Source organism: Odocoileus virginianus, chromosome X (genome assembly GCF_023699985.2).
Source record: "Odocoileus virginianus isolate 20LAN1187 ecotype Illinois chromosome X, Ovbor_1.2, whole genome shotgun sequence".
NCBI classification, from domain to species: Eukaryota; Metazoa; Chordata; class Mammalia; order Artiodactyla; family Cervidae; genus Odocoileus; species Odocoileus virginianus.
Window position 1 is genome coordinate 42016809 of NC_069708.1, and position 24823 is coordinate 42041631.

The window sequence follows — 24823 nt, forward strand, 5'->3', positions numbered from 1 at the left end:
ACTTCTCAAAACTCTTTAGGCTCAATGGAAAGACATACTTCCCACTTTTTACTACTAAGCCCTGTCTTAATATGAACTGGATTAAAATGAAGTTTAAATCTTTAAAGATAGTGATTATTATAAAGCACTTTACTCTTTACTTGACATCTGATTCCATAAAAGGGAAAATGCAGTTTGGTTCAGGTTGTGGTGCATATAAGGGAACAGAAATGTAGATCAGCATATGAATTTTTACATGTCAATGGTGAACAATATTTCATTTTTTTAAAAGTAATATATATATATTTGAACACTAGTATTCCTAGAGCTGCCATTTATCTTACTTTCATTGTAGTTAATGCTCAGCAGTTCTGTATGTTAGAGCTATTTTATTAGACTATTTGCTAGTTATTAGCATTAAAACTGTGGGGCTTAGTAGAAGGGGGAGGGGTAATGGAAGAACATTTTTAGGGGTGGGAGTATTATTTTAACTTCAATTTGTTATTTTTTTACAAAACAAATTTCAATAGAATTTTCTTAATGTTTGAATTATAAAACAGAGATATTTAATTGCCAGATTTAAGTGGAAAATATACATCCACATAGCTTTAAGTATTTGACCACCTAAAATACCATCCTTATATAGTTCAGTGAACATTTGAATGTTGTCAGAGAGGAAATGGGATTCTCTGTTGTGTCAGATGGTAAAGAATCTGCCTGCAACACTGGAGACTTGGGTTCAATCCCTGGGTTGGAAAGATCCCCTGGAGGAGGGCATGGCAACTCACTCTAGTATTCTTGCCCAAAGAATCCCCATGGACAGAGGAGCCTGGAGGGCTACAGTCCATGGAATTGCAAAGAGTCAGACATGACTGAGTGACTAAGCATAGCACAGAGAGGAAAAATGTTTACTCTACCCTTCTAAGTTCTTCTGGCTGGTCTAAGAATTAAGTTGACATGAGACAAATTAGCAGGCAAAAATCAAACAAAAATTGAATAACATGTATACATAGGAGAGACCTAGGAAAACTGAATAACTCACCAAAATGGCTGACAGTCTCACCTTAAATACCATCTTCAGCTCTACACAAAGAAAGATCTTGGGGGTAGTGATTTGGGACTTCAAAGCTGAAGGAGGCAATTCACATGGGGATGGAAAAGCAAATGTTTGGTAAACAAATGTTCCCTGGGCCCTGCAGAGAGGGTGGGGCACAGAGACCCTGCTGAGTTTCCCCCATCTCATCATGCTTATGTTCTTTGCAAACATCTCTAGTGATAGCTCTGTTCTTGGAATAGGCCCTTTATCTAAATGCTTTTAGGAATTTAAGGGGGAAGGAAAAGGAAAAATTTCCTGAGCCCTCTGCTTCTTAAAAATAATCAGCCTACATTAATCCTCATGTAAAAAATATATATCTTAGGGTGGCAATTTTGCTCCTCTACAATGTGACATGATATATTTAACAGATAGCTCCACAGACAGACATAAAACTGCTCACAATTGACAGAAAATGTTAAAAACAAATGGTTAAAATGTGCATGGGAAATGTAGCACTAGTAGACTTGGTTTAAGAATAAAGCTAAACCTGAGACCTGAACACAAATCTGCCTAGGAACGCCTATGGCACAGAACACTTTGCTCAAATACATTTGAGCATTTCTGCTTTTTTTTGGTGTATAATGAAAACATGAAACTGAAAGTCACTTGGTTGTGTCTGACTCTTTGCAACCCCATGGACTGTAACCCACCAGGCTCCTCTGTCCATGGAATTCTCCAGGCAAGAATACTACAGTGAGCAGCCATTCCCTTCTCCGGGGGATCTGACCAACACAGGGATCAAACCTTGGGTCTCCTGCATTGCAGATTCTTTACCATCTGGGTCACCATGGAAGCCCCTGTAAAATCACCAGTTGACTTTACAAGTCCATCAGGAGTATATGCTTAATTCACTTTCTCATATATTTGTCCCATCATTCAGTTACATCTTCCACCATATAGAACACATCTTGGATTTCCCTACCTTAGACTAAATTGCCAGAAAAAACTCTCCTCTTCACCCTCTGCTTCTAGGGACTGTATTTATTTCATAGACTTGTCCATCAATTATAGTTACTAGTGTTTCTTTTCTTTTCCTCTATATCAGAGGTCAGCAAACTTTTTCTGTAAAGGGTGAAGTAGAAAAGAATAGCTTTATTGCTTTGCCAGGTAAAGGAAGACATTGCAGGCAAAGGAGGCCACAGTGGGCTAATGACCTCAAAATCATGTGTCCCATTCCAAGGGAGCTTGTGATGAGTTTTTGGTAATGGTTCAAGGAGTAAGGCTGCTGAAAAGGATCAGGGTGCATGCAGGGCCTGCATTCCTTCAATGAACAGATCATCTGGCATCATGTGGTCTTATGAGGGGCTTCTGTGGTTCTCAAGTTTATCAAGCTCTGACTTTTTCTCTGGATTGAAGAATGTTTCATCAAACAGTTAACATCTTCCATTTGGTTGGCATCTTAGTTCCAGTAGAAGAACTCAAAAATATTGTTATATATATCCATTGAGGAGGAAACTGGACCCTACCCCAAGATTGCACTATTGTTTCTTAACTGTTCCTCCTTCTTCTCCTATCCCTTCCTTTCCCTGATTAGCAACTGGTTGAACATGCTCTTTGGAACTAGGGATGGTCATGGAGCCTGTGTGAAGCCTATTTCCTACAAACAAGAAACAGGGGAAATAGAAAGACTTTTGTGCCCAGGAACCCCACAAAGCCCTGCTCAGTTTCAGAAAGTTTTATATATAACAAAAGAGAAACCAAATTTCCACAAAATTTCAACTGATGATATTTACATCATCAAGTGTAATAATAATGAGTACAAAATTTCATGTAGTCAGTTCAGTTAGTCAGTTCAGTCACTCAGTCTTGTCCGACTCTTTGTGACCCCATGAATCGCAGCACGCTAGGCCTCCCTGTCCATCACCAACTCCCGGAGTTTACTCAAACTCACGTCCATTGAGTCAGTGATGCCATCCAGCCATCTCATCCTCTGTCATCCCCTTCTCCTCCTGCCCCCAATCCCTCCCAGCATCAGGGTCTTTTCCAATGAGTCAACTCTTCGCATGAGGTGGCCAAAGTATTGGAGTTTCAGCTTCAGCATCATTCCTTCCAATGAACACCCAGGGCTGATCTCCTTTAGGATGAATTAGTTGGATCTCCTTCCATGTAGTAGAGAACTACTAATTAATGGGCTTGTGTATCTGATCTTGGAAAATGTCTTTTCACACAGATAGATACTGCCAAATACTGATATCAGTCCAGAAGCATATAGTTTTAACTCAGCATATCTATCCTTAGAAGGCAAGTGAAAAATTCTATTAGATTTTTTCTTCATATCTGCCATTTAGGGTGATTACATTGAAGATTAATCATTCCTTTAAAAAATATTTATTTATTTGGCTGTGTTAGGTCTTAGTTATACCACGAGGGATCTTATGTTGTGGCACATGAGCTCTCTAGTTGTGGTGCACAAGTGCAGTAGTTGCGGTGCACAGGCTTAGTTGCTCCATGGCATACGCAATCCTAGTTTCCCGACCAGGGATTGAACCTGCATCCCCTGCATTGGAAGGTGGATTCTCAACCACTAGACCACAAGGGAAGTACCAAAAAATAATCGTTTATAATTGACAGTTAGTTAAACTCCTTAATTCCATATTTACTGCAACCCATTGAAAATTTGTGTGTGTGCACAGATGGAGATTTTGCTTATTTGAACTACTAGAGGTCTGGAGTGTATATAGTAACTTACCATTACTTGTGATTCAAAATTTTGATTGTCATCAGAATGACTTTACTGTAGTATAAGTTTTGAGTATAAGCACTCATTAACCTTATAATTTTAGACTGATTTACTAAGACATTATCAAGTTTGCAATAAAAGCTAACTGCCAGAGTCAGTCAGCATTCAATAATAATGGTCAAGGGAACTTCTAATTCAGCAAAATTTCGGTCTTGGCTTTGAGCTCAAAAATAAACCTTTGCCACTTATAAGCCAATTTATATTCTAACTACTTATATGGTAGGGCAAGTCAGAACATTCAGCATACTGTTTAGATGAAAGTTCACAGAATGAATATGGTTCCATTATCAATAGTGAACAAGTTCATTAGTTCAATAACACATGATACACTCAAATATTTTGCACAAAATACCTGCTGATGTATAATATTAGTACAAATAAACATAGGCCTTGAACACCTTACATTGTCCCAAGTCTTGTGTATTTGTCCAGTTAAACTTTTTTTCTGTGCCACATTTATCTTACCCACCATTAATTGTAAGACACCTTAGCAGATTCTACACCAGGTTTTGTCAAATTCTTTGAAAATATTTTTCTCTATTCTGTTCAACACAATTCATTCTTCAGTCACTTCAAACTTGTTATTGCTTCCTCAAGTAAGTATTAATAATTAAAAGTTGTTGGTAGCATCTGTTAACTCATGAAGAAGACAAGGAAAACCACCTAATATCATTTGCCTTAAAAAAAAATCACCATTGATGTTACTCTCAATGTGGTGAAATGCTAATAGTTTTAAGTTTATGTTCTCTAGACCTGTTTCTTTGGTTATCTAAGCAATCCTGATTTAATAACTCACATCAGTAAGTGGTTCTCTCTGATTGGCTAACAAATGAATCTTTCAGAAACTAAATTTTGTCACTCATTTTTATTTATTTTTGTGATGAAATTCTATGATGATATGCTTCATTTTAATTCCCTAATTCTTTTGTTGCTTTCTTGTGAGTTGGAATGTTGTGATGAGTGCTTAGCTTGGTAATATCAATGCGTATTGAATTATTTTTGTCACAGCTATAGTGTCAAAAGAGGAGAGTGAAAAAAATTGGCTTAAAGCTCAACATTCAGAAAACTAAGATCATGACATCTGGTACCATCATTTCATGGGAAATAGATGGGGAAACAGTGGAAACAATGTCAGACTTTATGTTTTTGGGCTCCAAAATCACTGCAGATGGTGATTGCAGCCATGAAATTAAAAGAATGATATTAGAACACTTTCTAACACCATACACAAAAATAAACTCAAAATGGATTAAAGATCTAAATGTAAGACCAGAAACTATAAAATTCCTAGAGGAGAACATAGGCAAAACACTCTCTGACATAAATCACAGCAAGATCCTCTATGACCCACCTCCCAGAATATTGGAAATAAAAGCAAAAATAAACAAATAGGACCTAATTAAACTTAAAATCTTTTGCACAACAAAGAAAACTATAAGCAAGGTGAAAAAACAGCCTTCAGAATGGGAGAAAATAATAGCAAATGAAGAAACAGACAAAGGATTAACCTCAAAAATACACAAGCAACTCCTGCAGCTCAATTCCAAAAAAATAAATGACCCAGTCGAACAAAGGGCCAAAGAACTAAACAGACATTTCTCCAAAGAAGAAATACAGATGGCTAACAAACACATGAAAAGATGCTCAACATCACTCTTTATCAGAGAAATGCAAATAAAAACCTCAGTGAGGTACCATTACATGCCAGTCAGAATGACTGCTATCCAAAAGTCTACAAGCAATAAATGCCAGAGAGGGTGTAGAGAAAAGGGAACCCTCTTACACTGTTGGTGGGAATGCAAACTAGTACAGCCACTATGGAGAACAGTGTGAAGATTCCTTAAAAAACTGGAAATAGAACTGCCATATGACCCAGCAATCCTACTGCTGAGCATACACACCGAGGAAACCAGAACTGAAAGAGACACATATACCCCAATGTTCATCGCAGCACTATGTATAATAGCCAGGACATGGAAGCAACCTAGATGCCCGTCAGCAGACGAATGGATGAGGAAGCTGTGGTACATATACACCATGGAATATTACTCAGCCGTTAAAAAGAATTCATTTGAATCAGTTCTAATGAGATGGATGAAACTGAAGCCCATTATACAGAGTGAAGTAAGCCAGAAAGATAAACACCAATACAGTATATTAATGCATATATATGGAATTTAGAAACATGGTAATGATAACCCTATATGCAAGACAGAAAAAGAGCCACAGATGTATAGGACAGACTTTTGGACTCTATGGGAGAAGGCGAGGATGGGATGATCTGAGAGAATAGCATCAAAACATGTATATTATGAAGTGTGAAACAGATCACCAGTCCTGGTTGGATGCATGAGACAAGTGCTCGGGGCTGGTGCACTGGGATGACCCAGAGGGATGGGATGGGGAGGAAGGTGGGAGGGGGGTTCAGGATGGAGAACACATGTAAATCCATGGATGATTCATGTCAATGTATGGCAAAAACCACTACAATATTGTAAAGTAATTAGCCTCCAACTAATAAAAATAAATGGAACAATAAATAAAAATAAAAATTAAAAAAATGTAAAAAAAATTAAAATAAAATAAAAGATGCTTACTCCTTAGAAGGAAAGTTATGACCAACCTAGATAGCATATTAAAAAGCAGAGACATTACTTTGCCAACAAAGGTCCATCTAGTCAAGGCTATGGTTTGTCCAGTGGTCATGTATGGATGTGAGAGAGTTGGACTGTGAAGAAAGCTGAGCGCCGAAGAATTGATGCTTTTGGACTGTGGTGTTGGAGAAGAGTCTTGAGAGTCCCTTGGACTGCAAGGAGATCCAACCAGTCCATCCCAAAGGAAATCAGTCCTGGGTGTTCATTGGAAGGACTGATGCTGAAGCTGAAACTCCCAATACTTTGGCCACCTCATGGGAAGAGTTGACTCATTGGAAAAGACCCTGATGCTGGGAGGGATTGGGGACAGGAGGAGGAGGGGAAGACAGAGGGTGAGATGGCTGGATGGTATCACCGACTCGATGGACGTGGGTTTGGATAGACTCTTGAAGTTGATGATGGACAGGGAGGCCTGTTTTGCTGCGATTCATGGGGTCGCAAAAAGTCAGACACGACTGAGTGACTGAACTGAACTGAAATGATAGTGTCATTGCAGAATAAACACAATTTTCATTTAAATGAAAGCGTAATAATTCTTGCTCAACTGAGCCTTAAAACGTGATGTTCCAAACCCTTTATCACATATACTAAATTCACACATTTAGAAAATATAGTCAGTCAGTCCAGTCACTCAGTTGTGTCTGAATCTTTGTGACCCCATGGACTGCAGCAGGCTAGGCTTCCCTATGCATCACCAACTCCCAGAGCCTACTCAAACTCATCTCCATCACGTTGGTGATGCCATCCAACCATCTCATCCTGTGTCGTCCACTTCTCCTCCCAGCTTCAATCTTTCCCAGCATCAGTGTATTTTCAAATGAGTCAGCTCTTCATATCAGGTGTCCAACGTATTGGAGTTTCAGCTTCAGCATCAGTCCTTCCAATCAATATTCAGGACTGATTTCCCTTAGGATGGACTGGTTGGATCTCCTTGCAGTCCAAGGGATTCTCAAGAGTCCCCACAGTCCAAAAGCATCAATTCTTCCATGCTCAGCTTTCTTTATAGTCCAACTCTCACATCCATACATATTAAAACCATGGCTTTGACTAGACGGACCTTTGTTGGCAAAGTAATGACTCTGTTTTTTAATATTCTGTCTATGTTGATCACAACTTTTCTTCCAAGGAGCACATGTCTTTTCATTTCATGGCTGCAGTCACCATCTGTGGTGATTTTGGAACCCAAGAAAATAAAGTCTCTCACTGTTTTCTTTGTTTCCCCATCAATTTGCCATGAAGTGATGGGAGCAGATGCCATGATCTTAGTTTTCTGAATGTTGAGTTTTAAGCCAAGTTTTTCACTCCTCTTTCACTTTCATCAAGAGGCTCTTTAGTTCTTCTGTGCTCTCTGCCATAAGGGTGGTGTCATCTGCATATCTGAGGTTATTGACATTTCTCCCGGCAGTCTTGATTCCGGCTTGTGCTTCATCCAGCCTGGCATTTCTCATGATGTTCTCTGCATATAAGTTAAATAAGTAGGGTGACAATATACAACCTTGACATACTCTTTCTCTATTTGGAACCAGTGTGTTGTTCCATGTCCAGTTCTAACTGTTGCTTCTTGACCTGCATACAGATTTCTCAGGAGGCAGTCAGGTGGTTTGGTATTTCCATCTCTTTCAGAATTTTCCACAGTTTGTTGTGATCCTCATGGTCAAAGGCTTTGGCTTAGTCAATAAAGCAAAAGTAGATATTTTTCTGGAACCTTCTCGCTTTTTCAAAGAGCCAGCGAATGTTGGCAATTTGATCTCTGGTTCCTCTGACTTTTCTAAATATATTCAACATTATTAAAACAGAGAATATGCTCTCTGTCTTGAGAAAAATAAAATGGATAAAAAATGTCTTTTCGAGATCATGATAATTATTCTGGGTTGGTATGCTAGTATCTGTGTACCAATTCATAAATTCATTGCCAGTTATAGCAACTATTAAATATCTTCCTATGATAAACAGCAAATTTGTGATGTGGTGGCACTTCCAGGATAGATTTTAGTTTCAGACACTGTAAATTTGCAAATACAAGTTATTGAAGCCATTGAGATGTAAAAGTATTGGACTGAAAGTGTCTGCAGCTTGAAGTTCATCCATTTAAATATTTTAAAATCGCCCTCCACAATCCTATTCATATGTTTAATGGAACTCTTAAATGTAACACTGGTATATAAGCTTTGTGAAAAAAAGAATTCTTTTTTCTCTTGTTTATTCCCTTACCTAGAACTGTCCCTGTTGCATTGTAAATTCTCAATAACTACAATGTCGAGAAAGAGATATTTACCAAGGCACTCTTTTACTTACCTGTGTTTGATGCTTGTGTGCAATGTACTGTTTTTCATTTTTAACAAATCATTTAACAAATATTTCTGTTTTTTCCCTCTTTAAAGCCAATGAAGGAAGTTGTACGATCTCACACACCCATGAAAGAAACAACTACTGTGGAGATCTGGACTCATCCCCATCCACAGGTTTGAAAGGAAACATGATGTTTCCCTTTAACTGATTTTTATGAATGTATATAAAAAAATTTGTTATATTTCTCAATATATGTTCCTTGAAACTTCTTTAGGTGACTTTGCCCTCTATTCATGTGAAAATATGACTATAAATACCTATTTCTTCCTAGTGTGGTTTGATAATAATAGTGGAGGTAGTTTATTTGTTGAATCAGATGCAAGCATCACCCAAAAAGTATCCTCTAAATGATTGTTTCACTGATGTTTAAGTCTAGTCACAAGATAGTGGGAGAACAACAACAGAAATTGAGAGCCACTCTTTTGTAGTATGACTTAAATTTAAGGTATATATGTGTGCATGCTCAGTTGTGTTCAACTCTGTGACCCTATGGGCTGTAGCCTGCCAGTCTCCTCTGTCCATGGGATTCTCCAGACAAGATTACTGGAGTGGGTTGCCATTTCCTCCTCCAGGGGAATCTTCTAGACCCAGGGATTGAATCTGGGCCTCCTTCATCTTCTGCGTTGGCAGGCAAACTCTTTACCATTGAGTCATCTGGGAAATTTAAGGTATAGGACAATTTGATTTTATGTCAATTAGGAAAATTTTAGTATGACCTCCTTGAAACAAGCCAGTTTGAATTTAAAAAGAAATTAACCTATAAGCTATTTTTAAAGAATCCACTTTTACTCATCTCCATCAGGACTGCTTAGAATGAGACTGACAAAATAAATCACATTTGTTTTCTTCATAGAGGCCTTAGGGGAATTTAAAAATGAAATGAGATTAATCTAAACATTTGTTTGTGATTTATTATACTGTAGCTGGTTTACCTAATGTTGCTAATAACATAGAGGTCCTGCATCTGACCCCTTGGGTGCCAAATTAATAACCATAAATTACCCTCTATCCAGATATTTTCAAATATCTTTTACATGTTGCTAAGGAAATAAATTTTTAAAAGGTAGATACATAAATGTATATCTAGAGTATTAGAAAAACAACCCAAAAGGAATGAGGAGAGAATCACATTGTTTATTATTTGATGAGTGCTTCTGAAACTCATGGAAGTTATGTGTTCTATAATAATAATATCCTTAAGTATTTTGCAGAGTTAATTTATACTCTTTAGGAAGAGTTGCAGCATTAATGTATGCACTATGGGAAGAAATGATTAATTAAATAAAGTTCATTGCAACCCAGGAGCTGTCCAGATTCTTACTAGATTTAAATTACTTGAATCCAAATTCATGAAGTTCTGCCAAATTTCAAACTTTCTACTCTTGCACTTCTGATCAAGTCTCAAGAAAACTGATGAGAATGTAGAATACATGGTGATATAATCCACATCTATATACTTAATTAAGAACTTATCTAGTCTTCAGAATAGCAGTTTTGAGGAAAAGCACACAAGTTTAAAATCTGTACTTTAAGGTCCAAAGATTTAAACTACTAGTGTGACATGAAGTGGGCTAGGGTAAATAGATATCAAGTGAAATTAGACACTGTTAAGTAAGTCTCTTCATCTATGAATGATATATTGTTCTATCAGCAATATTTTTTTTTCAGCCAGTTACTCCTGATTGTATTCTGCTAAATTGAGTGCAGTATAATTAACTGTACTAATTTCTTGCTGATCACTGATTCTCCTGTTTGTTTAAATCATGTTAGACACACAGTTGTTTCTTATACAGTGTGTTTTACTTGAGACTCTTTTATTAGGTAAATCTTGTAGGTATCTGACAGCTTTGGGTGTCCTTACTGCCTGAGATTTCAACTGAAATTTAAGATGTGTCATAGAGTGGTGGATTGCACTGCGTACTATTACTATGAATATAATATAGATAGGGACTTTCCAACCTTATTTTTGGTAAACACTGGGCTAGCCCCTGAAAAGTTTAAAGAAAACATATATTTTATAAATAAGTTTTATAGTTCCTTATATTTAGTAAGATATTCACTACTCATTTGCGGGATTTCAAAAGCAACAATCTAAACAGAAACTACTGAAATAAAGTATAACCTGAAAATTAAATTATTTCTATTCCTCCACTGAAATCTGTAAAATCTTTGATAATGCTTCCCTCTGCCATTCAGATGACAATTAAGACTCATAATACAGACAGTGACTTGGAGGATTTATTTCATTTAAATGGGCAAATACTGCAATGGTGTCCCATTAAGCAGAATTGTTCTTATCTGTAAAGTTCAACTAATTAAAGTAACTTGTGAACTACGAAGTAGTTCAACTTCTTCTTTGAATAATGAAAATAAAAATGTAAGTGTTCATTTCCTTATAAGAAATAGCCTTATAAGTAAATTTTTAGATTTTTATTAGAATCTTTAGAAAATTCTGTATACAAGTGGGGTGCGTGTCTTGAAATTCCAAGTTAGATTTTTAAAAATTAACATGATTTAAAAAAAAAAGCATTGAAAAGAAAAGCAAATCACTCACAGTAGCTTTTCTGTGTGTAGGGGACAACTATGAGGTCATAAATATTCACTGCAGCTAATATCCTAGCATCTGTGTAGTACTGGGGGAAATAGAGAGCTACTCAGAAATGGTCATTTCCTAGTTTTGCACATGCTGTTTACATATGTCAGTTCATGTGGAATTCTTATTTTTTGGTAATGAAGCATTTTATAATAATTTAAACTTTTCCCCTTCCTTTTCTGCCCCCTGACTCTTAGTCATTACAATGCTCAGCATACAAGCAAGTCTAAAACTGAATAACATTCTGTCAAAAATTTAAAACAAAATAAAACTAGTATATGTGGGGGGAGTCTTTTTATGGTTTTCTATGACTTTTAATAACAATGGCCTTGCTTGTGAAAAACTTCTAAGGATAGTCTGATTATGAATATAGACATTAACTTGGTTGCCACTGTACTTCATTAAATCCAGATGTATTGTGATCATGACTTATATTCATTAATAAATAAGTGGCTTAGAACAGTAGTATTAGGAAGCTGCTGTAGAATATGTGAGTGAGGAATGGACCCATTCAATTCAGTTCAGTTCAGTCACTCAGTCATGTCCAACTCTTTGCGACCCCATGGACTGCAGCATGCCAGGCTTCCCTGTCCATCACCAACCCCCAGAACTTGCTCAAACTCATATTCATCCAGTCGGTGATGCTATGCAACCATCTCATCCTCTATTGTCCCCTTTTCTTCCTGCCTTCAATCTTTCCCAGCATAAGGGTCTTTTCCAATGAGTCAGTTCTTTGCATCTTGTGGCCAAAGTACTGGAGTTTCAGCTTCAGCATCAGTCCTTTCAATGAATATTCAGGACTGATTTCCTTTAGGATTGAGTGGTTGGATCTCCTTGCAGTTACTTGTCATTAACTCCCCAAACCTTCACACCCATAGCTAGTGACTCAAGTCTGCCACAAAGAACACAACTGATCTCTGACACAGAAAGTAAATAAAATAATGCAAACTCTATGAAGTGGTACAGGGAAAGAAGAAAAGTGTTGGGATGGCCAAAAAGTTCATTTGAGTTTTTCCATAACATCTTATGTACACATTTTTACTTTGGAAAGACGATGAAAGTCATGTGTAGCAATGGAATATATTTCTTTTATTTCACAAAATCTATATAAAATTACTACATAGCAGGTAGCCTTTTAAGCAATTAAAACATTCACTCATTTAATTCTCATTACAAACTTATAGCTATGATTAAACCTATTATTATTAACTCTATTTTGTAGATGAGGAAGTTGAAGCACTAAGAGGTGCTAGAAAGTACCAAAGACAGATTGCAGATTTCCTGGGTCTGGCTCTAAAGCTCATCTTTGTAACAACTGCTTAATAATTTCTCACCAGGAATGAACAACGATAATGGAAGACGGTCCCTAGGGCAAGAGATATTTTAAAAGGAGTCTCTTTTTAGTGTTAAACTAGCATAGCTTTCTATTCAGCTAGAACACCTGCATGTATTTGCATATGATAAAGTAAGATGACCCCTTTATGATGCTAGAATGAAAATAAAAGAACGTAAGACATGTGGATCATAAAGAATACGAGGTTTTAAAAATAATCAGAAAAATGCAATTTTTAGAAATATTAAATTTACAATGATAATCTTTAATGAAAATCTTTCTGCAGGATGAGAAAGGCTAATTAACAGTGATAGAATGTGAGAAGTCCCATGGTTTTAAAGAATTACCTTGTAATCTTGAAATAGTGGCTAACAGGATCATTAATTTGGTATGTTAAAAGTAAATGAAGGAATTGCTACACTAATCTTATATTTTACCACAGCATGGTTAGGAAATCCACAGGGCTTTGATGAATCAGTTTTCATAAAGTAAAATAAACTCTTACAATTCCTTCATATTTTAAATGGCCTATGATACTGATTTTTGTTTTGTTTTGTTTTGAAATAAAACAACACCAAAGGAACGTTTAGGTGCTCAGGTCAATACTGGTGTCTTTGCTTCTCTTGCAAGGAAAAAAAAAAAGATAATTCAAGAAAACTGCCTTCTTAGACTGTGTATAATTGAATTCTGAAATGTTAGAATACACACAGGCAGAATTTTGTATTGATTTCAATATATGTCTACTCAGTGGAGCCACTTATGTTTCTTCATTGGCAGCAAAAGTATCTTGAAAAAAATTCATCGGGGTCATGAAACCACAGAACAATTTCCAAAGTGCTCATACCACTAACTTTCTTTAGTTGCCAACCTTGGTTTCATATCAGATGATGTTTTTCATAATGTTTTTAGGATATACACTAATTAAAAAAATTTCTTTTGAACCACACACTTCATAATTCATGTTTTCCTCAAAGCCCGAAGCACTTATCTTTTGGCTGGACATTCAGGATGCTTTTTGTTGTTTTGGTTATGATTCCTTAATGTTGTAGATATAAAGTATATGTTCTATGGGGATGTAAGCTAATGATGATCATACAAAGATTTGAGATCAAAATTTTCCCAAATCTTAATCTGGGAACTTTTGAGGTTTATTTTCATCCTCAAGGGTTATTTTGTGGAAAGCCTTAAAATGCCAAGCCGACTTCAGATTTAAGTCTTGACAAAATAGGAAGCTTGGTAAAAAAAAAAAAAAAAAAAAGAAAGAAAGAAAGAAATCAACATGACTTGATGTAACATTATATATAAGGTTTTATTTTCAGACATATGGAAAATATTCAGCTTTGTTCTGTGACCAGAGTCCTAGGAGTTTAGCCTTTGTCCTTGATCTTTAGTGGTGTGAGTACTTTACTTTTAATCATTAATGATTTTATTTTTAAGTGACTACTAAAGTCATCATGCTAGGTGCTCCACAGCAATTTTTTCCTTTTCTCCAGTCCCTACAGCAGCTTTGTTGAGGTATAGCTATAATATCTGCTTTTCTTAGTGAGGAAACTGGGGCTCAGAGAGGTTGAATAATGTGTGTAAGGCTACACAGGTTGAGTGTTAGAGGGATTCACACTCTAATGTTCTGATTCTAAAGTTCATGATTTTCCCCCAACCATACACTGCCTCCCATTCTTATGTTCATAGAGAAAGTCTCTTCAGTAAAACATGTATCCCAAATGTGACCTGACATCCCACTGATTCCCATTGCTTATTGGTGAATCTCAGCAGCATAGCAGATTTGTGCTATGTCCACAGATAAAATGCTTGTAAACACCCATAGCAGATGAATACACACTGCAACAGATGGGAACCATTCTTCTGGAACTCTTAGACTATAAAATATTGACAATCAGTTTTGAAAAATTGATAACTGTGATGTTAATATCCACTGGTTATTAAGCTTTAAAGTAGAATATGTATATGGACCAAAAATATCATTTGGTATAATAGTAATTTTTATGAATGAAAAGTCTCAATTTTCAAAATATAAGAAAGAAATCAAGGATGAGTATACTTTTTGTCATGTTAATCATTTCTTTACACAGAATCTGGATTATGACTTAGCTTGCACGTGAGTCCTCTAGCAATGTCTACCTCCCAAGCAAAATAAATTGGATTTATAATCACAGATGAAACTTTTTGATAACACTGAAATCACAGTGTTAAAATCTCATCACTTTGTGTACTCTATCACGTGAGATCATAAATAAAATATGTTGGCAATTAAATGTCGACTGTATGAGTAAGGGATACACATCAAATTAGGCGGGGTAGAGTTGGGGACACCGTTCAGGGTGAAGGTATGATCTTTAAAAGTGAGCTGTCAGCAAGCAAGTTAGAATGCCCAAGGGGGAATATGATAAACTTGGATTAACTTTCAGAAGCCAGATGTCCTGAACTAGTGGGAAGGATTCTGTAGAAAAGATATTTAACTAGTGCTGGTAATTCATGGTTAGGCAACCATATTATTGGATTCTCTTTATTGTAAGACTCCAGCTGATGGCTCTTCCATCACTACATGTGAAGCTTGGGGTCGGTGATAAAGCATATGAATTTGTTTTCACACGTGTAATATGAGGATGTTTATATCATTCTTATAGAATTGCTATGAGTGTTAAAACAGTAGATTCTAAAGCAGGCATGCAATAGATGTTCAATAGCCAGATATTCAATTTCTTTTCATTTTTCTCCAACCCCATCTAAAAATTGGAAAGTAAAACAAAAAGTTAGGGAAAATTCCAGGTATATGAGTTGACTGAGTGAAACTGGCAATAGCAAACATGGGCATTCAGTTCCCATGGCCTGCCCTAGTATGTGACACTCTGCACTTAGGTAGTAAGATGACTGAGCATCTTAAAATACTCCTGTATACCACACAGATCATTTCAAGGCCAATATAGAGTTGGTTTTCACCTCCTACAGTTCAGTGGGCTAACAACCTTCAGAAGTATTTATAACAGAAAACTAGATAATTTCCAGAGACATCATACTTTTATTCCTCTTCATTTTGATAGCAGATATACTGAAGGAAAAATTCCAGTTAATTCAAGTTTATATATTATTTTCTCAGATCAGCATGAGATTATATGCTTAAGAGATTTCCTTTTAGCTGATCTAAAACTATCATAAGCAAATTAAAAAAATCCTATTAGAAGAAGCACTGCTGAGTTTGCACAGGTTCATAGTAACAAGTATATATGGTTCCTAAGTTACTTTGATCTACCTGCTGATATAATCTAGAACTAAGTTAAAAATTAGTAAAAAATAAAGGATACACATGTATGTATGACTGAGTCTCTTCACTGTTCATCTGAAATGATCACAACATTGTCAACTGGCTACACACCAATACAAAAGAACAAAATTAAAAAAAAACTTTTCAAAATCTCATCTATAGGTCTAATTTATTACCTAATCATCAGACCAATTGTTGATTTCTACCATAAATGTGGAAAAAACCTGGAAACAGTTTATGCCACACTTATGCTTTATATATATGCACACATACTTCTTTTGTGGCTCAGATGGTAAATAATTTGTCTGCAGTGTCAGAGACCCAGGTTCGATCCCTGGGTATATATGTGAGCTTCCCAGGTGGTGCTAGTGGTAAAGAACTCACCTGCTAATGCAGGAGATGTGAGAGATGCAGGTTTGATCCCTGGAGAAGGGCATGGGAACCCATTCCAGTATTCTTGCCTGGCGAATCCAATGGACAGAGGAGCCTGGCAGGCTACAGTCCATAGGGTCACAAAGAGTTGGACATGACTGAAGTGACTAATGCACATGATTACACACACACACACACACACACACACACACAGAACATATACTGTTTACAATCTATAAAATATATAGAACATCACATTCCTTAATGTGATGTGAAAGTACTTCACTTCATGAATTTGACAGATAATCTAAATAGTAAATCTGTCATTCCAGGCCTTATTTGTTTAGAATACATTCTGCTTCACATGCAACAATGTTAAATTGCTCCATTTTATGCTAGTGCCCAAATGTCAGAGAAGCAATGCTAGAGCAATTTAGCAGTTTACACGCTTCTGACAGTAAAGATTTCCCTTTTTTCTTTTGTTTTCTCTTTTCTTTGACTTTGCAGTAGCTAGTCCTTCTCCCCTGCTGCTATTTCCAGCTGCTAATTCCTATTAGCAAACATTGTAGAGCATCTTGATCCCTCTGCAGTTGTTAGCCCTTCTCTGTGATATAGAGCTCTTATTTTGTTAACTAAAGTTATTGAAAAATGAGTAGGGCAACAAAAGACTTTATACTCATATTGAAACTCTCACCAGGTTTCTACTGAAGATCTTTGGTCAGATTTGAGTTACCTTAGAATTTATCAGAATGAGTTTCCAAATATATTTCATCTATATGTTCTTTACAATAAAGCTGCAAAAGCACACCTGGAATACTGCTGTAAAACTCCCACTCCTCTCCCCTCTCCTAGATTTCTCCTCTCCCCTCTCCTAGATTTCTCCTATCTGTCTATTCTCAAAGAACTACCATATATTTCATCCTAAATTTCAATACTGATTGGAAGGTCCATATGGAGGGTCTTACTTTAAAAATCTTCAACTGTGTCCCGTTACTTACTGAAAGAAATTTAGTTACAGTCCCATGTTTCCATGTTTTTTTTTTAATTAATTAATTTATTTTAATTGGAAGCTAATTTCTTTACAATATTCTAGTGGTTTTTGTCATACATTGACATGAATTTGCCACACATTGCCATACATTGACATGGGTGTACATGTGTCCCCTGGTGTCCTGGGAGGGAGGTGGGAGGAGGGTTTGGAAGGGGGGGTTAGTCAGGTCTAATAAGGTGGACGAAACTGGAGCCTATTATGCAGAGTGAAGTAAGTCACAAAGAAAAGCACCAATACAGTATATTAATGCATATATATGGAATTTAGAAAGATGGGAATGATAACCCTATATGTGAAACAGCAAAAGAGACACAGATGTATAGAACAGTCTTTTGGACTCTGTGGGAGAAGGTGATGGTCGGATGATTTGAGAGAATAGCATTGAAACCATATTTCTATGTTTTGACCCACATTTTCTTTCTGGTCTTTCTACACATTTCTTTCTGGCTCATTGCTCAATGCCTACCATATGTTCTAATCAAACTAAACTCTTTACTCTTCCTTCAGTTTTCTTATTCCCCCTACCTCTTTGTTTGTATCTATTTCTCCCCTTCCAAACAATGTTTCTCCCTTATCTCCTCCTGTTCTGAACCACTGGCATAGTACTCATCTTTTAAGGTACCATGTGAAATGCTTTTCAGTTCATCCAATTCACTATTACCTCTCCATTCTCTGAGCTCCCATAGCACTGTGTATGTACCTCTCAAGGTTTTTATGACACACAGGCTTATATTTCAAATATTTGTGCTCACATCTTCTTCTCCCTCTATAGTGTTAGCTCTTTGAGAGCAAGGATGGATTTCAACTCATTACTTACTCCATATCTAGTACTGTATCTTGAATTCCGTAGGAGTTCTCCAGTGAGAGACAAAATATTCTCCCCCACTTAAGGACTGGTATTCACTTACACTTTTCTTCTAGGCTTCCCAGGTGGCGCTAGTGGTAAAGAACCACATACCAATGCAGGAGATGAGGTCATATATCATATTAGATTAGAGTTTGCACATTGGAGTCAGAAAAGTCTGAGTTTGAATATCAGCATTGCCACTGACTACTTATGTAATCTTTGCCAAACTGTTTGATAGCTCTGAGTTTTATTTTCATCATTTATCATGACAATACCAATACATTTCTTTTATCAGAAATTGATTATGCATAACCTATGTAAATTACTTAGTACAATGTCTGGCACATTGTAAATATTCAATAAAAGTTAATTTTATATATGAATGTGTGTGTGACTTTGTGTGTGTGTACAGTTTGATTGTTTGAACTCCAGGCCACAGATCAGTGTTTTCTATTTTAATGCAACATTGTTTATTTCTTAATCCATTTATTCTCAAAAAGTCCATGCTGCTCTACCTTTCAACCTATTTCATCTCACAACGTGGTTTCCATTTTTGTTTTAAAGTCTCCAAAGAGGAGAATTACTTAGCCTCTAAAACAACTAATTCATTAAACTCTGCCCTTCTTTGGCAAGGGTTCCAATCGTAGGACATAGCAGAACAAGAGACCCAAGAAGCAAAGCTGCCTTTCACTTTCTATCCATCCTCACTGCTGCTCTTGAGAATTCCATCAGTGTTCCTGGTAGTGAGGCTAAATCTGAAACATGATCAAATGAACTCTGCTGCTTGGAGACTTCAATAATTGACATCCTAATTAAAGCTACATTTGAAAAATCAACTATAAGTAATTTGCTCAGTGCTATTGAGTGATCTCTTAATATACTCCATAAAATCATTTTGGGGGTGAATTCTTTCTAAAGTATCTGTTTATATGTGAGCTACACTTTTTTTTTCATTTATTTTTATTAGTTGGAGGCTAATTACTTTACAATATTGTAGTGGGTTTTGTCATACATTGACATGAATCAGCCATGGATTTACATGTATTCCCCATCCCGATCCCCCCTCCCACCTCCCTCTCTACCCGATCCCGCTGGGTCTTCCCAGTGCACCAGGCCCGAGCACTTGTCTCATGCATCCAACCTGGGCTGGTGATCTGTTTCACTATAGATAATATGCATGTTTCGATGCTGTTCTCTCGAAACATCCCACGCTCGCCTTCTCCCACAGAGTCCAAAGTCTGTTCTGTACATCTGTGTCTCTTTTTCTGTTTTGCATATAGGGTTATCATTACCATCTTTCTAAATCCCATATATATGTGTTAGTATGCTGTAATGTTCTTTATCTTTCTGGATTACTTCACTCTGTATAATGGGCTCCAGTTTCATCCATCTCATTAGAACTGATTCAAATGAATTCTTTTTAATGGCTGAGTAATATCCCATAGTGTATATGTACCACAGCTTTCTTATACATTCGTCTGCTGATGGACATCTAGGTTGCTTCCATGTCCTGGCTATTATAAACAGTGCTGCGAGCTACTCTTGAGCTCTGTGGATTTACAGAAATGGGAACCCGCTTGCTGGGCGTTAATACTGAAGGTACACAAATAGTGGATTTAGTGATCTGTCTTGCCTCTTTAATGCACATGTATTTGGACCATGAGAGATAACTGTGGGACTCTTGGACCATTGTTTTTTCAATTTTATTGAGATATATGTAACTGACATGTGGTCTTCCCAGGTGGCACTAGCCGTAAAGAATCTGCCTACAGGAGATGCAAGAGACGTGGGTTCTATCCGTGGGTCGGGAAGATCCCCTGAAGGAGGACATGGCAACCCACTCCAGCATTCTTGCCTGGAGAATCCCATAGACAGAGGAGCCTGGCGGGCTACAGTCCATGGGGTCGCAAAGAGTTGGGCAGGACTGAGCGACTGAACTCAACTGACATGTAACCTTGTGTAAATTTAAGATGTGCTTCATGCATAGAGAAAATGAGCTGTTGTAAGGGAGTGTCTCTAGTGTTCTGATGCAAGGAATAAGAATGGCAACACCTCTGCATCCCAGCCCCCAGCCTCCCTTCCCTATTGACCACAGGAAACCTGAAGAAGTATCTAATCAAAGTACGTTGAGAGTTAAAGCAAGATGAATAATTAGTTGCACATCTGTGCTGACTTTTGAGATAGTAGTGCTTATTAAAGGCTTCTGATACTTGAAGGCAACACTGAGGTCACTTAACCAGCATAGCATGTCTCTTCCTTAATGCCCTAAAGAGATGGTAATAAAGAATGTTTATAGGGAAAGGATGATGCAAAAATATTGCAGACTTTTTGGATCCTTGAAGGCATTTAATACATGCACTTCAACAAGAAAATAATTAAATGAACAACTCCAGCAACTCCTTAAAAGTGGCACTTAATCATGGAACACATGCCTTAGGTATCATTTACCTTAGCTCTGTCTAAAATGTTTGTTTTGGCTAATCAAGTATGCTTTGAGGATTCTGTGGGTGTTCTCCACCAACACAATTGCCTTTCCTCTTCTCCCTTGCATCACCTCTGAGTGTTAGGCATTGTTGTTAATATGCAGCATGGAAACATATTGAGCTTCTGTTGATATTTTTTCTATTACAACAACTCTTAAAAGCTTTGTTGTTAGTTTGAAAAGGAGTTTTACAACATATCAAATGCAAATTTTTTTTCTTTTAATAGTCTAATAAAACATCTTTGAGAGTTACCTCTTCTGAGGCAATATAATTTACAGGTGTACAAAATGCATTTTGCTCTAAATGAAGGTAAATAAATAATTTGTGCCATATGTCCAAGTCTCTCTGTTTGGTCTAATATTTTCCAAAGTAAGCTGTTTGTACTATTTCTTTCTTACTTTATTGTCACTTAACACAATAATAAATCAAAAACAGCATTTATTGAGTGTTTAGTTTGTGAGAACTCCTGAGGCAAATACTGGTAATATAACCATGAGAAAGAAAAAAGAAATACAAGCTTTGTCTTCCAGTAGTTTACAGCTTAGTAAGAAAAAGGTGTGCTAACCACTAATTATAAAATAAAAATAAATAGGTGCTAAATATTTGAATAAGTAACAATACTATGAACACGGGAAAATGATTGCATTTGACTAGGAGTAGAAGTTAGGAAGGATTTATAGTTGATGATGACACTGGAGCTGGAATTCAGAGTAGGATGATGAGAATGGGATTAGGATCAATGACATATTTGTTAATTTTCTTTTAAAACACAGTGCTTTGTATTCAGCTTACCCTCAATCAGGAGTAATAGTTATTACTTCACAACCTCACACAGGTGGTAGAGTTGGAAATCAGATCTCCCATTTTACTTTCTTTCTACAATATTTTTGTAGAATAATTTTGTATATTAAATGCTGAATTTCTTTCTACAATGTTTCTTTCTCTGAATATAGTATGCTCTGATTAACAGAGCAGTCTCAATATCAACAGTAAAAAAAAATAATTTTAATTAGACCAATTTTATGTTGAACTGGATTACCCAGAGAAGCTTCATGTGTGGGAACAAGTACATGAGGGAAATAGATTAAAGATCAAAAATCATTCTTGATTGTCAAGTACTGAAAGGTTAATTGAATCTCAAATTCAGAACTCAAAATGACCTTTTAGAAATATTAAACACAACACACACACACACACACACACACATACAGACACACACACACACACACCCTTGTATCTTTTATAATATTTTGATTCTGAGCTATTATCATGGATGTACATTAAAAAAATCAGAGATTAAGAGGCCAAGACAAGTAAGCTCTCAAGTGGCCTATACGTTAAAATTTTAATCCTTAGAAAAAAAATTTGAAGCAGACAAGGAAATGCCCCCCGTGTCCTTTCTGTCATACACATGGACCCACATACAATATCAACTTCCCTGCAAGGAGTGGACTTAGAACTCCTGCATTTGAATTTTATTCCTTGACTTTTCCCCAGCTTTCCTCTGCTTCTTTCATTTCATTGACAAATGTAACACCTGATCCCTGCATTGATCTTGTGAAATATGCTAGTTTTAACTCCTATTTCTGTTTTTTTTTTTTCTGGCATTACTTAGTATGTAAAGATCTATAAACTTGATGCAAATTTCAATAAATTGCAGTCATTTATATTCACTCAAGTTTATTTTCTGTTCAGAAATATATTCTCTAAGATAATGTGATAATGCTCCTGGTTATGCCTCATAATCCTAACTCTGTTGGGTTTCCTGGCACACATTATTTTTTTTTAATTTTTAATAAACAAACTTGTGTCTTTTGTTCGTTGAAATAATATACCTTTGTGATTGTTTAGTCTGTTTTATATCCTCCTGAACATGATTATTTTTAAGGTGAAATACTACCTAAACTTAAATAGTATCACTGTGGGCTTTTAAAAATCAAAACTGTAATTCAGATTGTTGCATTTCTAAGTTTCTGTACTCCTTGGGGAGAGAAACTAATATGTTAGTGGGGAGGTTTAATAATTCAGACCATGAGAGCTTCACATTTATTTTTCTTCTTTCATAGATGCTATAGTGTAGATGCTATTAAGATATAGTAAAAAACCTATAGAAAAATTCTGCTAATCATTACAATTCAGACAATGAAACAAGTATATTCCTATAACAATGAACATGGAGAACATTGCTATATCAAAGACTGAAAAATAGATGTATATACTTTATGAAAAATGATTGTGTCCTTAAAAGTGAAATGTAAACAAACAGTTATAATGACAGTAAAAAATATAATGTAATAAAATAAAACACAAACTGACTGAAAAGGGACATGAAAAGCTGTATTATACCTGCTACTTAAAAACATATTCATTTATTTACCTTCCCATTTTGGTGTTGTCAGTGTTCAAGAGAATGTAACCTTATCAATGGGGCTTCTCTGGTAGCTCAGCTGGTAAAGAATTCACCTGCAATGCAGGAGACTCTGGTTTGATTCCTGAGTTGGGAAGATCCTCTGGAGAAGGGGTAGGCTACCCACTCCAATATTCTTGGGCTTTCCTGGTGACTCAGTCTGTAAAGAATCTGCCTGCAATGCGGGATACCTGGGTTTGATCCCAGGGTTGGGAAGATCCCCTGATGGAGAGCATGGCAACACACTCCAGTATTCTTGCCTGCAGAATCCCATGGACAGAGGAGCCTAGAGGGCTGCAGTCCATGGGGTCGTAAAGAGTCAATCTTATCAACATACAGCCATGGCGATCTAGATTTTTATTTTCTGGTGTCTGCTAGCAAATTGACATTGAAATTTGTGTTAAGAAATCTCACAATTAGTTTTCTGTTACCCTGTAATACTCAAGCAATAAGTATATACTGATTAATTGAATGATCTAGTGACCTCAAAGAAGTTAATGGTGTTGTTGTACCAAATGCACCAAATGAAGCCATGCATTCCAGGAAACAAACTCACTCAGAAGGATAATGCAGATAGTGGAGTGCAGTTTATTACACCAGAGGGCCCAAGGCAGAGTCTCCCCTTAGCCAAGGACCCCAACCAGTTTTTGTGAAAACCTTATATACCCTAAGTGTACGTGCTCAAACCCACCTCCCCAAATTCTCTGAAACTAGTCTGGACAAAGGAAAAGAAAGATACAATCAAAGTTAACCCGTGATTCGTATGCCTTAAGCCTAGGTAGGTAACAGTAGACAATTAGCAATAGGCCTGGGGTCACACCCCAATAAGCATAATAGAATTTATTATTCTATCAAGTTACACAGATAATTAGATATTCTTTTAGGTGATGCAGAATCTAGAGCCCTGGGGCTCTTCCATCTGGGGCGTCTGGTTTTCCAGTTGGTATGTCGTTTCCATAGATACTGGGCAGATAGCTCAAAGTCCACAGTCTGGCCCAAGATGGAGTCCTGCTTTCAAGATGGAGCTTGTTCTGTCTGTTTCCTCCTTCAATGTTTTTCATGTTCTCTAATAGATATTTAGAAAATGCTTAAAATCTTGGCAAGAGAGAGAAAACGGGAGCTTAAATTTTGGGGTTCACATAGTAAACAAGAAAATGAAATGCTCATTAGTTATTTGATGTACTGTTACATCAAATAATTTAATATTATTAACATAATATAATTAAATAATATAAGAACTATTGGTACTAGTCTTATAATAATAAAGGAGCATGTTATAGGCAGCAAACATGTTTTGTCACCTCTGGTACTTCTTTCACATATAGATAAATTCCTGTGATTCATGCTACAGAAGAGGTAAAAGTAGCTTGTTGATTGAATAGATATTGAATTTAAGGAAATTTACTGTAGAGCTACTACAATTTGTGCAAACTTTTGCAAAGAGAATTTAAATAATCTGTACTTAATCTAAAAGTCTTTACGTTGAACTGCTTTTTAGAGGAGAGGCTACCATATATGTACCAACTGGGCTCAGAAATAAACTAAATAAATGATGTAATCAGAACAGAACACTAACTGAAGGAATAATTTATATTGCCCCAAAAGGAAGAACTAAGAATAGACCTTTATTTTAGTGGAT

At 36.5% G+C, this 24823-nt stretch overlaps 1 protein-coding gene across 6 annotated transcripts in view; it reads left to right on the plus strand.

Moving 5' to 3' along the window:
- Positions 1 to 24823, plus strand: part of PCDH11X (protocadherin 11 X-linked) — a 958739-nt gene that overhangs the window by 392616 nt on the left and 541300 nt on the right. For 5 of the 6 annotated variants that reach the window (XM_070461977.1, XM_070461978.1, XM_070461979.1 and 2 more), the window contains exon 4: positions 8851 to 8931. In XM_070461977.1, coding sequence (XP_070318078.1) covers positions 8851 to 8931 — 81 coding nt within the window. Of the gene's footprint in view, positions 1 to 8850; positions 8932 to 20035; positions 21110 to 24823 lie in introns of those variants that run through there. The other variant, XM_070461982.1, reaches the window with a different exon arrangement.